The sequence below is a fragment of the Athene noctua genome, chromosome 1, assembly GCF_965140245.1.
Source record: "Athene noctua chromosome 1, bAthNoc1.hap1.1, whole genome shotgun sequence".
Lineage (NCBI taxonomy): Eukaryota > Metazoa > Chordata > Aves > Strigiformes > Strigidae > Athene > Athene noctua.
The window spans coordinates 198,135,369-198,149,151 of NC_134037.1; the positions used below are offsets into that span (position 1 = coordinate 198,135,369).

The 13,783-nt window shown below is 42.9% G+C and overlaps 1 protein-coding gene across 3 annotated transcripts in view; it reads left to right on the forward strand.

Moving 5' to 3' along the window:
- Nucleotides 1-8,008, forward strand: part of RASA3 (RAS p21 protein activator 3) — a 136,520-nt gene extending 128,512 nt beyond the window's left edge. For all 3 annotated transcript variants that reach the window (XM_074909778.1, XM_074909787.1, XM_074909796.1), the window contains 4 exons: nt 2,517-2,728; nt 3,504-3,607; nt 5,414-5,597; nt 6,168-8,008. In XM_074909778.1, coding sequence (XP_074765879.1) covers nt 2,517-2,728; nt 3,504-3,607; nt 5,414-5,597; nt 6,168-6,243 — 576 coding nt within the window. In that variant the 3' untranslated portion in view covers nt 6,244-8,008. The remainder of the gene's footprint in view (nt 1-2,516; nt 2,729-3,503; nt 3,608-5,413; nt 5,598-6,167) is intronic.
- Nucleotides 8,009-13,783: the final 5,775 nt, after the last annotated feature.

Below are 13,783 nucleotides of genomic sequence, written 5' to 3' on the forward strand. Positions count from 1 at the left end.
AGAGCACATCTTCATTGGACTGTAGCTGGCTCTGGTGTTCATAATTCATGTTAATTACATAGGCAAAAGCAACCAAGCTGCAAAATAATTCTCAAGCTATCAGAAGGCAGTTGTAATGTGATGAACTGTTGCCAAGTGTACTTCACAAAATAACTTGATTGAACTAAAAGTAACCCCACAGTTGAGGTAGAATTTACTGTGTGTGGAGAGGAACTGGGCTATAATTCTGATCAACTCTTCAGTGACAGCAGTCTTAACTTATGCTGGGCTAGAATGTATCCAAAATATCCCTTTATTGTGAAGATTTATTATAGGAAAAATACCCCTTTATTGTTAACATCAGAAACTGTGGACTATTGTGGTTACTTAATTTCAGTATTACCTAGGAAATGAAGGTGACTACATCTATTCTGGAAAGTAAGGTTCAGAGTCTTTCCACAAGCAGTAGAAAATACCATTATCACCTTCCCATGCTAATATATTCCCATTTATCTTGTCATACATCAGTAGAATACTGCAGCAAGAACATAATTCTCAAAACACCACAGCAGATGTATTTGCGATGGATATTCCATCATGGGTGCTAAGTGTGATTAAAGATCTACATTTTCTATAAATATTCTCTATGTATCTGTGCTCTGAATTGCATCATGTGTGTCTTCCTCAGTCCAGATGAATCTGCCTTTCTGGCAGTAAAGCCAGTAGCCTGCATCTTCCTTAAGCACAGTATGGGGGGGTGGGGGGTGGGGGGGTGGTACTGTTCAGGTCTTCCGTGTTGTTTGAGAAGCAACTGGTGGTTTTGGTAGTGTAAAGGTCTTGCAACCACTTGGAATTCTTGGCTTAGTTGCAGGCTTCTCAGTAACAGTTGCCATATGTTAGTTAACTTAGGTTGGTATCCCCTTACACAAAGCCATACTCCTTAAATCTGTTCCTTTGTTGTAACGCAGAAGGCTCCATTTACCCCAGCAGGACATTAAAATTCTTTTCCCTGTAGTTCTGTGTTAACAGAGGGTTGAGCTGCAGGCTCCTGTCTTCCTTGTTCCTTCCTTCCCTATTCCTCAGACACAAACTGCCAGTTATGTCCTGAAAAATTTTATTAAGAGGACTCTCTCTTTGGTGTGTATTTTGGCAGTGCTGGACTGACCACACTAGCAGCTCCTACACTGCTGTTTTGTGTTTGCTTGTCCTATTACTGTCTTACATCTACAAGGATACTAAATCCAGGGAAATGACTGTTAGAGCTTTTCCCTTCCTGTTAGAAGAGGCACTGTAGTTAAAAACCTGTTCATGCAAAAATTAACAAGTATATTTGCAAGCTATGTTGAAGCATGCGCACCTAAAAGTGTCCCAAGGGAAGAAAAGATTGCCTGGTGCCAGTCTGCAATATTCTCCTGACCAGCTAGATGCAGAATTCAGGCCAAGGCTTCAGGTCTTTGCAATAGACAAAAATTAATTTCAATTTGGGGGTGGGGGGGGTGTTGTTGGTGTGAGGTTTTTTTTTGTTTTTAAGGTGTGTCTTTTTGTGGGTATTTTTTCAAGTAGCACAGAGAAACCAGCTGTTTGGAAAACAATATTCCACATGCAGTGTAATGTCTAATGATCTGAATAATCAAATGAAGTAGAGGGGGGGAAGGAATACCTGCAAGAAAAAAAACTATTAAAATTAAGTATTTGCAGAAGCTAGAGGAAATGAAGATGGTTGACACTTGGCTTTTCAAAATTTGCAGTTAACTAGGCTCAGGTTAGTGATCTTCAGTGTTTGATCAGTATAATCAAGCAATAAGCCTATGCCTCAGAAACTTGCTCCTTCAAGAGAACAAAATAAATGCAATTGTGTATTTGCATTTGTGCAGGTTGCAAGCTGTTTTGAACAGGCAGGAGAGCTCTACTTTAGATTTTCAGTGCCCAAGCCATAATGCAAAATTAATGTGTAATTATTTCAACCACCTGATGGCGATTAAAGAGAAAATGTATTTCTGTGATTTTCTAACAGCAGCTGTTGTTGGGTGCAGAAGCATGGAAGTTACTAAAAGCAAAGAATCATGCTGAAATACATGTTAAAAAGACTAGAGATAAGGCAGTATCAAAGCAAAGCTGTCACTAAGGCTGGAATCCAAACTTTGGTTTTTCTCTTTTCTGCCCTCTGCTGACTAACATTTCCTTTCAGCCCTGCGTTGGGTCCCTCTGTCAGCCTTCCAAAACTTGGAGCTGCAGCACTGCTGAAGTTGTGTCCTTGAGGCTGACAACAAATCTTGTTGAGGCCCAACCAGCAAGCTGATATTAGCTGTTCGTAAATCATCTCCTACAGGAACAGTATCTTACTCCTTGTACCAGGTGCAAGGTCTTTGTTGTTTTAAGGGCGCATTTGCTGCTTGGTTTTGTGTTGAAAGGTATTTATTGGTGCATTCTTTTAGTATGCTGTGGTCTTCCTTGAATAAATCATCAGTCCGAGCCCAGTCTTATGTTCACCATCTCATTCTGGTGGTTTATTCTGTGGCTTATTTCCTTATTTGCAGATGTTCCAGGTGATCCAGCCTGAAAGAAGAGTCCTGTATATCCAAGCAAATAATTGTGTAGAGGCCAAGGACTGGATTGATATCCTCACCAAAGTTAGCCAATGCAACAAGAAGCGTCTCACAGTCTACCATCCCTCTGCCTATCTTAACGGCCACTGGCTTTGCTGTAAAGCTACTGCAGATAATACTCCTGGCTGCACGCCCTGCACAGGGTAAGGACTGGTAACATGGTGTTGGTCTGACTGTTGCCAGGGATAGGTGTGCCTGTGCAGCGTGACTTGCAGGTATGCAGTTACCAAGATCATCTGCTAGGTGCACAAGCATTGTGGTGTTTTCAGAGGCCATCTTTATTGTCATTTCTGATACTGTCAGTATCTTTATATCTTGGTCAAAATGTTGACATTTTCAGAGTTCAAGACATCAGTAGCTGACTGTGGGATAAGATTCTTTGGTTCCGATCATCTGTTATTAGTAGAAGTGTCACAAATCTCTTCAATGTCCTGTTTGTAAATTCCTGCTTCTAGATTTAATTCTAAACTGATGTGTTTCTAAGGGGCCCACTCACGCTCTCTGTTAAATGAAGAGGTACTGTCTAGTTCGTAGGAAACTATTTTCATCTAAAATGAGAGCAGCGACAGGTCTGTAGTGGCAGATAGTCTCAGAATACAAGATCTGGATGGTTGGGAGTTCAGTGCTTTGGCTCCTCCATCTGGTTATAGAAGACTAATTCACTGAAATGTCTGGATACTGATACAGCCCTCTCTTTCAAGTCAGAGTGAAAGCATGCAGTATAAATCTAGGCATAAAGAAGTTTGAACTTGTCTGCATTTTCTTTTGGGAGAAAATAGGAAATTTTGAGCTCTTTTACATACGATCTGTTGGCTTTCATGAGTACTCGATTTTACTTTCATCCTCATTAAAGTGCTTTTTGTGCCATAACATACTGCTTAGCATATAACTTCTTCCTCTCTTCCTGATGCCTTACAGAGGCCTTCCAGCAAATATACAACTGGATATAGATGGAGATAGAGAAACTGAGCGCATCTACTCTCTTTTCAACTTGTATATGCCAAAATTGGAGAAGATGCAAGGTGAGGATGAAAGATCATTCCATCTCCAATACACTTAGCAAGGCAGAAATACTTGTGAAAAATTGTATGTTCTAGCCTTGCGAATCACATCCTAGAACACACTGGTCATTATTTAACTTGTTTCCCCTTCTGCTGTCTTGAGTCAGTTGTATGAATTATTTTTGGTGCAGTGTGCAGCCTCATAGTCTGTACAGAGTTCTTTGCATAATAAACAGTTATTTGAAATACGGTCTTAACCACAGCATCCTAAAATAGCGTTAAGTACACAGCATTGCTTGAATGCTCTGAATTGACAAATCAGAATGCACACTAAACCAGAAGTTTACTGATCCTGAAAAGAAGCACCAGCAAAGTTGAGGTTTCAGTGGAACATGGTTTTGTGTTACCAGAAGTCATGTGCACATTCCCTGATTCAGATCCCAAGAACAGGCTGGATGCAAGTGCTTTCCTCAGGAAGGCTTTTTCAGAATTCATCAGAGAAAGATGATCTGTGGATGTCTATGAAATGTTGAAAAGTGAAGTTTGTGCTAGGGAATCCTCAGGAGCTGAGGGAAGCAGAGATGTGACATGAAGAGTAAAAGAAAGAAGAGACATCAGAGGAAGTTGGTACTGGTAGACATGCCAAGAAAAGTATCCGGTGTACGCAGTGCCAGACTTGAAATCCCAACTTAGTGCAGGGAGTGGCAGGGAAGCCTTCACTGTGGCACTGATCTTTAAATAGGACTTTATTTTTTAATATGAGATAAGCCAGTGGTGTCAAACACACAGACTGGAAAACACTTTAATCCATTGCTGGCTGCCATGCAGTTGCAAACTTAAGATACCCACCACTTCCGAGCTGTCTGAACCAATGCCCAGCTTTCCCCTGTTCTGATTCCTCACTGCCAGAGCCAGCATCAAGTTTCAGTGTCCAGGAAAAGGACACAGGTCTGGCACAGACAGTGCAGCAAGAGGAGGGTAACTCAAAAGCAGAGACTGAGGCAGTGGTAAAGCTAGACAGCTAGGGAAAAATAGAGACAGAGTAAAATAATCTCTCTCCCCTTCTAATACGCTCAACTACGATGCAGAAGTAGATCACATGGTGAATGTGTTGCAAATGTTCATATGTAATCAGTGTCCTGATCTCTTAGGCAGGAAGGCTCTCTGGTAGGATAAGAAGGTAGTATGACTTGCTCCTCAGGATATGTCCTTAAGCAGGCAACCAGGCAGTAGTCATGACCTTCTGCTTATGCTTGTTGTATTAATCTTTTAGGCATCATGTGGTAAAACAGCTTCTGTGACTACTTCAACCTGTAATTGTTTTGAATTCAGTCTGTTTTGCAGTGCCATATGTGCTGCTTAGCTGCTGCTTAGGGATGGGCCGTGTCCTTCTGACAAATGAACTCTTGACTTCATGTGGGCCAACCCTGCAGCACAGTGGCAGTTAGGCTTGTGTCAGAGTTCCCAAAGTGTGTGCATGGGCACCGTGCTAATGGTAGCTGAGATGAAAGCATTGCCTGTGCAGCAAAGGACAGCTTCACACCAAGCTAGAAACAGCTGCCAGGCTTGCTGCTGTTTCCTTACAAGATGAGGAGGAGGGATAAGTCACGGGACAGCCTCTATTCCTACCAACAAAAGGACAGGGAACTGCTCCTTCTGCTGTTGCTGTTGATGTCAGCCACAGTTCTGTGGTGGTCATACGGAAGCAAACCAAGGAACTGTATGAACCCTAGACTGAGTATTTTTAGTCTGCTTGTCTCACTTTTATTTCCCCTGCCTATCTGACACTATTCTTATACTTTGGTTTGTTTTGGTTTTTTTCCCCAGAGGCCTGTGGCAGCAAATCTGTGTATGATGGACCTGAAGAGGAAGAATATTCTACATTCATCATTGATGACCCTAAGGAGACATATAAAACACTAAAGCTGATTATTGAAGGTGTTGGAACTTTAGAGCAGGAGCACGCTCAGTATAAGAGGGATAAATTTAAGAAGACAAAATATGGAAGCCAGTGAGTATAATGGGTTGTCCAAGCAGGGGAACAGTCCTGAGAAGTAGTATTTTCCCTGCAAAAAAGATCCTGCAAATACACACAAAGTAGGATTGTGATGTAGGACTGATACCACAATATTTTAAAGGACTGTAAGGAATATTTAAATGTTTATTTTTTAATGCAGTTTCATTCATAAAAGTAAGTGTGAGGTTTGTTGGTTTGGTTTTTTTTTAAATTCTGAACCTGTGCTTGTGGAATGAGCAGTAAGTACCAGAAGATACATGTACTTACAAGCTTATTTTAGAGAGTTGGTTTAAAAATGGGAAGAGTGGCTCATACAGCCACATGACTGTATTTTGTGTACACATAAATAAAGGACCATTCTGCACATGACTGGCAAAAGAGAGGATACATTCAGTCAGTCGGTTCTTCTTGTTCAAGTAAGACCCAGTATTAGCATTACAATTGCAACTTTGAAAATCAAACTTAGGGAAAAGGTTTTGTTTGTTCACTTCCCATTCTGCCATTTTGATGTCCTGACAGAAAATTCTATGTATAGTACTTTTTCCTTTTTTTCTTTTCCTTTAGAGAACATCCCATTGGTGACAAGAGCTTCCAGACGTACATCAGGCAGCAGTCGGAGATCTCAGCACATTCCATATGAAGTGCAAAGGAAATCACAGGACAGTGCTGAAGGGTCGATCAGTGAAGCTAAACAGCAAAACAAAAGGGAAGCCACACATGTAGCAAAATGTATGGATAAGCGTCAAGCGTACAAACTTTGAGACTTGCTAAACATATTCTCTTTTCAAGAAACTGTTATAATAGTTGCTATGCACTTTATTCATCTGGTTATTGACAGATGATAAAACTCTGCCTTCTAGGCAGTTGTTGTCATGTATTTTTAAACTTGCTTTGGTTTCTTGGAATCTAGTGATCAGTTCAATGATCGAGGTGTGTGGACTACATCTTGACAACTCCCATGCAATTCCTTATGTTTTGGAAACCAAGCATGCTGCTAATATGCAGCATTTTCTAGAAGGTTGTTATTGTTTTTTGTTCCTGTTAAACGTATATTGCCACACCCCTGCGTGCTCTCTTAGGAAAAGCTTAGTAACACTTTACTTTTAATGCCTGCATTTAGAAAAGAAGCAGAGAAAAAACCCTCTGGTGTAATCTCTTGCATTGTAGCTTGTATTCTGAGCAGGCCAAGGAGCAGGCCTTTTGTTTTTACAGCAGCATAATTTTTGCTAAATGTGCACAGTTTTTAATAGAAATTCAGATTTGAATGGTACTCTTGATATTTTTGAGATACAAAGTCATTTCTCCAGACACATTCAGCAGACTTTAGTTTTGAAGATGCAATCTCAGCGGTATAATAAAACTGACTCATAAATAGGAGTAAGGAAGAAATGAATTTTTGTCAAAGCTAAATGTCTCTCTTATACAGTCCAGTGAATAGTAATCTTTGAAAGTCTGCCAACTGAAAGGCAAGGTAAGCTGATTTTTGATGACTTTTTACCACCACAGCGAGAAGGACGAATAGAATATGAGTCTGGCAGCTGAGACATACTGGATCCCAGGCACAAAAGCCATCAAGATGGGTTTTCTCTGAAAGGATGTTTAAGCACTGGAGTCCATGCTATCCTAGTACCACTTGCTTTTCTGGAAAATAGATTTCTACTTTTCCAAAAATATTTTTAAATACTTTTTTAAAGAGACTTCTTAAAGGATATTTAATGTATTAACACACATAACTTGTTAATATTCTGAGTGTAGTGAAAATGGAATGAGCTGTGTATCTCACTAATACCAACAAAAGTCATTAAGGAGGGGAATAAAGATCTGAAATATAAGATACATATTTATGTATGCTGTTTAGTTGTACACCGTAACTTTCCTCTGTAATAAGGGTCTGATTTACAAACATCTAGCTTTGATGTCATGAAAGCCTGCATGATGGACCTTAAGCTTCTGTGGGGTAGAAGCTAGTGTTCTCGTTTTAAGCTGAATTGGAACAGAAAGCATTGAACTGTCAGTTTAATGTAAAGATATCTGTATCTTTGCTTAAAGTGTTACAGAGTAATTCTTAACTGTGTCCTCATTGCATCTGACATGATTTAAGATGGCTGAAGTACTTTGAATGCCTCTGTTTGTTAGTGATACTCTTAGGAATGAGGTTTTCTTTTTGTTTGAGTATGTAGTAGACCACCTCCTAGTAGATGATAAATGGTCTTTTATTCATCTTCACCCAGCAGCCTGGTGAAAGGGAAGTAACGAAGCATTGCAGAGATGCATTTTGGACTCCAAGCTTTTAGCTGCCATGAACTGCAATTTTTAACATGTATTTGTAACTTAATATGGTTTATAAAATACTAATTATCTGTAATGTGTGTTGTACTTGCCAATTAAAAGGAATGTTTTATTTCTGAAAATTGTGTGCACATTTGGAGTCTGTTTAGATTCACAGTGGCCATGGGTGTGCTTGTTGGCACAGCATATGCTGTTCAGAGTTGGACTGTGGATGGAGATCCTTGTGAGTGTAAACTAACCCTTGCGGGGGCTGCTGACTCCCATCCTCACTCCTCTGCTCATCCCCACCCCTTGTCTTGGGTCAGCATTGCACCCGTGGGACTCTGTAGTGAACCAAATAGGGCACCTGAGCCAGCTTTCACAAAGAAAGCAGTTATCGCTCAGCTAGATCAGCGTCTTGAACTGGTTCCCTGTGTTATTACACAGCTGCTGCTGCAGCAAGGGAGGGGTGAGACCATGCTGAAAGGGCAGGAGGAAAGAGAAGAGCACAGCACCATGCATGCGTGTGGGCTCATGGACCTATGGAATTGTCACCTTCTGAACCTGCTCTGTGTCAAAACCTTGGGCATGCTGAGGTTTGTACAAGTCAGTCTTCTGGAGTTTACCAGTCCCCTCTGAATCTGTGGATTAAGCTTTGGCTCCAGGATGTTATGTGACGAGCTGCACTCACTGGTTCTGTTGGGGAGTGTCTGCAGGAAGGCGTGACAGCAGCCCCTTTGGGATAGAAAGCTCTTGACCTGTTCATTCAGTGTGTGTTAGTCTAGCTGGTGTTGGGGGTAACTCCCACTGCTGTATCTTGTGTCTCTTGTTGCCAGAGCACAAGCGTGCATTTCTGAGAAACTTCTGGAGAAGAGCTTCTGCAGGCACACTCAGAGTTGAGTGACAGTAGTGGTGTAACAGGTAGACCACAGTTGGGAAAGAAAACCAAACTGATGGTGGCAGACATATCAACTGTCTTGGTGAAGGGGGACTCGACCACAATTACACAAGTGTGTATTTTTGTTGAGGAATTGTAAACTTCGTTTTAGAAACAAGCAAGGTTTTAACATAGTAAACTGGACATATAATTTGTAAGAAAAGAGTAGAGTTAAATGCAAAATTACTGTAATGCCGTTCCCAGGTCTGTCTCTTTTCCACTCAGTCTTCTCCAGTGTATACAATCATTTTGTTCTCCTGCTAACATGTCTTAGCTTAAGTTGATAGGAAATAATTGAAAACTGCTTTTTCTTACAGTATAACTTCATTAACAGGGTTGGTGTGCAGGTTGTGTTAAAACCGGGCTTCCAGTGCTTCTTTTAGCTTCTGTCTCCTGTCTGTCTGCAGCATATATTTCTGATGGTGTCTTCTGAAACACTCAACAAATCCTGCCCGCAAGACAGGTTGACGTGACAGGGGCACTTGGGACAGCATCCCTTATATCTGGAATGCAGAAAATAGCATTAAAAAAAAAAAAAAAAAAAAAAAAGCATAGCCCTAAGTAAGCATGTCAGGTCAGTTTTCTTTCCTTCTCTCCTCTACCCCAGCCTGAAAGGCAAAAAAAATTATTTTTGACAGAAAAAAATTTAGAAGCCAGGCTGTTCTCTCCTGAGACTCCCGTTGCCAAAGATGATCCTTACGCCTGTGTTTTCTCTTGCTGAACCAGCGCACTGGGGCAGGGCTGACCTGGCGACAGGACCCAAGTGGCTGGGGTCTGTGTCTATTCCAGTTCTAAAGGAAGTGGTGTCTCTGGCCAAGCAAATGTCTTTGTGTGTTTCAGAAGTGGAGAGTGCAGACTGTGAGATTCGACTGTGAAACTACACACCCAAAGTCAAGATTCATGTTGGAGTTTTCTAAGGCAATGGATGGGAGTTTAGTTGACAGATAAAATCTTGTCACTTGTGTGTGCATGTTTTCTAGGTGGATGGAGTAGAGATGGAGCGCAGCTGCTGCAGTGATGACAAATCACTATTAGGGCCTTTTCATGCTGTGGCTGTTGTGTCTGAAGCCGTGCTTGGATGCAGTCTGTTGGGCAGCAGGAGTGACGAGCCTTGCATGTGCCAATGATGTCTCAAAGCTCTGTTGGCACCAGTAGCACTTGGTTCTTCACACAGTAAGATTTTAATGAAGTCTGTGTATGATGAGAGGGTTTGAAGAACATAGTTCTTGTCTGGAAATGTTTCCATGTAAAAATCACCAAATGGAAAAAAAGCATGATGTGCCATGGGCATGGTGTGCAGATAGTGCAAAGGTCACCCAGGGCTCACCATACTCTTACAAGGCTCGTGGGAGTCAGCGACTGCTGTCTGAGCAGCCGTGAGCTTCTGTCTACAAGAGAAGCTGATTTGGGGGTTGAGGTGGCTGGCTGTGCGACGCACTTGAACGCTGATGTGATTCCTGTCTCCACCCCTTCTCTGCAATACTCCACACAGTTTCAAGGAGGTTGTTTAAACTTGTAATCCCATAAGCATGCTTGTAAAGGGTTGTGTGAGAAGCTGACCTGGATAGCAGGATCCCTGCCTGTCCCCATTAGTAGCTCCAGGAAATGGACACTGCAGGAGGACTGTGGCCTAGGGCAGTCCCGGAGGCTGGGACTGATGCTGGGTGGTGCTTGAAGGTGAAGAGCAGCATCTTCCCACAAGCCACCTTCTGTATTCATTACAGCCGAGACAAAGGCTAGTGGTCTGACTGGAGAAGACATTTCTTTCTGGCTCTGAGCTACTGTCATTAAACAGTAAATAAATTATTCCAAGACTCAAGCGGGTATTGAGGAAAAGACAAGGTTTTAAGACAGAAGCGCTGTATTCCTGTATGTGTAAGATTCTAGATCCGCTCTGTGTAAGAAAGGGCTGGAAGGAGCCATCATGGAGCAAATAATTGTTCTGGGTTCCTAAAATAACCTGAAATAAAATAGGATTCCAGGAGACTCATCCTGAGGATAGAAACCAGCCCTCATAACTTCTGAACAAATAGCACATACCTTTCTGTTTCAATTCCCATTTTTCATCTGCTACTTCATTTGAGTCACTCTGATTCACCTGAGGTAAATAAGAGGTTAAATCATTGGGTTTATCAAGTTTGCACAGAGCTATAACTTTTAACCACGAAGTTGCCCGGTGTTAGCAGGTTTGCCTGCAAAGTTAAAGTGGATTAAACAAAAGGCTCAGCAGCAGCCTGGGCTAAATGTAAAGAATGTTTAAATGATAAAAAGGGAAACTGGCTTTTTACTGCTTTGAAAGCATTGCTATGCTGAATCTTACCAAAAACATACCCCAGATGTACACATTTCTGGTTAATGTTGAGGGCATATTCTCTCCACAAGTGTGGGGCCTGTATGATGTCTGACTAAGTTTACTAAATTCACTTGACATTTTTAACCTCTGTTGCAGCTCCACTGTTCTGCCCTAAAACTGTCAAAAGGAAATATGTTTTTTATTATTTACTTGAGCCTACAACAAATGTATTGCTTAGATATGGGCTCTTATATGAAAACAAGTCTTGGTAGAGGTGACAGGGTTGCCATCAAGTACCAGAGGCGTGAATAAATAAGTTTATGTGATTAAGAAAGGCACTTTGGATAAGTGTAGCCATGTATTTCTCTGGGGGTAGAAACGTTTGTGTAGAGAAATCTGCTGACAGGAATAAAGGAAGTGAATTTTATGAATTACAGGGGAAGAAAAAGGGAAATACTTGATGAGAACAGAAACTGTGCACAAAAAAAGGCCACCCTGAAACACCTTGTGTTTTGCTTTCTTTAGCAAGTTTTTCTGTGCTACAGCTCAGCTATAATTCCTACTTCTCATCCTCTCCAGAAGCCATCCTCTGTCAGCCATGACATCCTATGTCTGTGATGGAAATGATTGGAGAGGCTCACAGCTGAGAAAAGCAACTTTAAAAATAGACGGGCTCATCTGTGATGTCTGGAGATGCAAAACTTCACCTCCCGCTGAGCTGCGGGGTTGTGAGGATGGTATGTTTTCTCTTGCAGTAAAGCTCCCTTAAAGAGATTCCTGCTCCCCTGCCCTGGCTGTGGTTCAGCATCCCATTGATAGCTCTGAATCAGTGAAATAATTGGGACTCGTTAAAAGAGGAGACTTTGGAAAAAGCTGGATCACCTACCTGACCAGGTTTACAGCAGTTTCTCAAACACTTGCATCAGCACATCTGGTGAGGTGGGGACAAGCCACCTCAGAGAGCTTTATCACCAGAGCAAATGCATCTCCTGGCTGTGCTCCATATCCCTTTGTTTCTATCACCATCCCACCTCATGCTCCCTATTAGAATCACCAATTCCCAGCACTGTCTGTGATATGACCTTCTTCTGAAGCCAGTATTGCCTGCATATATGTCCCCTCCCTCCCAAAAATGCACTGTTGTTTAGGTGACCCCCATCCTTATCTTTGTCTTTTGCATTGTCTGGTGGCTGGCCAAGGGTCCTGCTGTTCTTCTGGCATGAGAACCAGGCAAAACCAGGGAGAAATTCAGCTCTGACATGTGGCTCTTCCTGCTGGCACAGTACCACGTTCCCTCAGGGTTTACCAAGGAGCTAGACCTGAGATAGTTGCTCCAGAACCTCCCCACCAGCCATTTGCTGCCTTGAATTTGCCCAGTGAAGACCAGCACAGGCTCCAAGGCAAGTTTCCCACTGGAGACCTGGGCCTGAACCTCATTTGTCCAAAAAATGTCATCCTTTTTCACTCCAGAGAAGTCCCCTTAGCATAATTTCTAAGGCAGGGGGGAATGGTAAGTAAAATGCCCTTGTACGGAGCAGTTTGGAGAATCCTTTGATGGGACTTGACACTGGATCTCAGCAGAGCTGGTACTCAAGTTATTTTGATGTCAGAAAGAGAGTGCCAATGCTTTAATTTTATTTAGAAGTTGCTAGTGCAGAAGAGAGGGGATGAAGAAACTAGCAGGCCTGGGTAGGTAGTAAGTATCAGCCAGTCACATTAAGAGGAGGAAGGCATGGAATCCTCATGGGGGCTGGGGAAAGGGAGGACCCTTCTTCCTGGGCTGGAAGGGGCCAAGTGCCCTAGTGTTTGCTAGCCTGCTCAGTTCTTAGGGTGGGGTCTGACACAGTCAATGTAAAGTAAGAGCCAAGAGGCCTTGGGCAAGTTTCTGCTCAAGCAGAAGAATTGGAGCTGGTTTTGCCCACCAGGCTCTCAAAGCCGAAGCTGAACGATGCTCCCTTAGTCAAGCTGTTCAGTAATCTTGTTTTCTCTGCCTGTTTCTCCTGCCTAAGCATTTCCTGCTGTGAGGGAGAGCTGTCGGTTTCTGTTATTCCTCAGAGTAACAGCTGGGTGAAAACCCTACAAGTCACGCCGCAGCTGTGTGTGCACAGACCGCCTGCACCGGCAGTGGCTGTCCGCCTGCCTGGGGCCAGCAAGGAGGAGAGTAGGACACCCGTTCCCAGCTCCCTGCAGGTGGGTGCTGAAGGACCGGGCTGCTGGGAGTCCCTCCAGGCTCTGCAGAAAAGGTTGCTCGGCCTGGCACAACTTCTGCCCATCCTGCCTTCCTGCCTTCTTCTAAATATATGGGGTTGACCCTACCCTTCCAAAACTATCCCCATCTCTTCTTCCTGCCTCATGCCTGGAAAGAAGAGACAAGGAGAGCCCCTGCATCACAGCGCCTTCCTCTTGTCCTCTTGCCAGGCCAAGCCTGCTGCTCCTTCCCGTGGCTCAGACCTCTTGTTCACCACTGCCCTGGTCCTGGTTGCCATCACTAATTAGAGAATCACCAAAAGACTCAGTGTAGAAGGGAACTCCGGCATGCACCTCATCTCACCTCCCTCTCAGATCAGACGGATCTTTCTACTGCTCCTGATAGTCCCTCTGACTGTGAGGCAGCACCACTGTCTTCGTTCTGTCAAGGAGGCATTTTGGGCAGTGATACCACATTGCAGTGGAAGAGGAAGA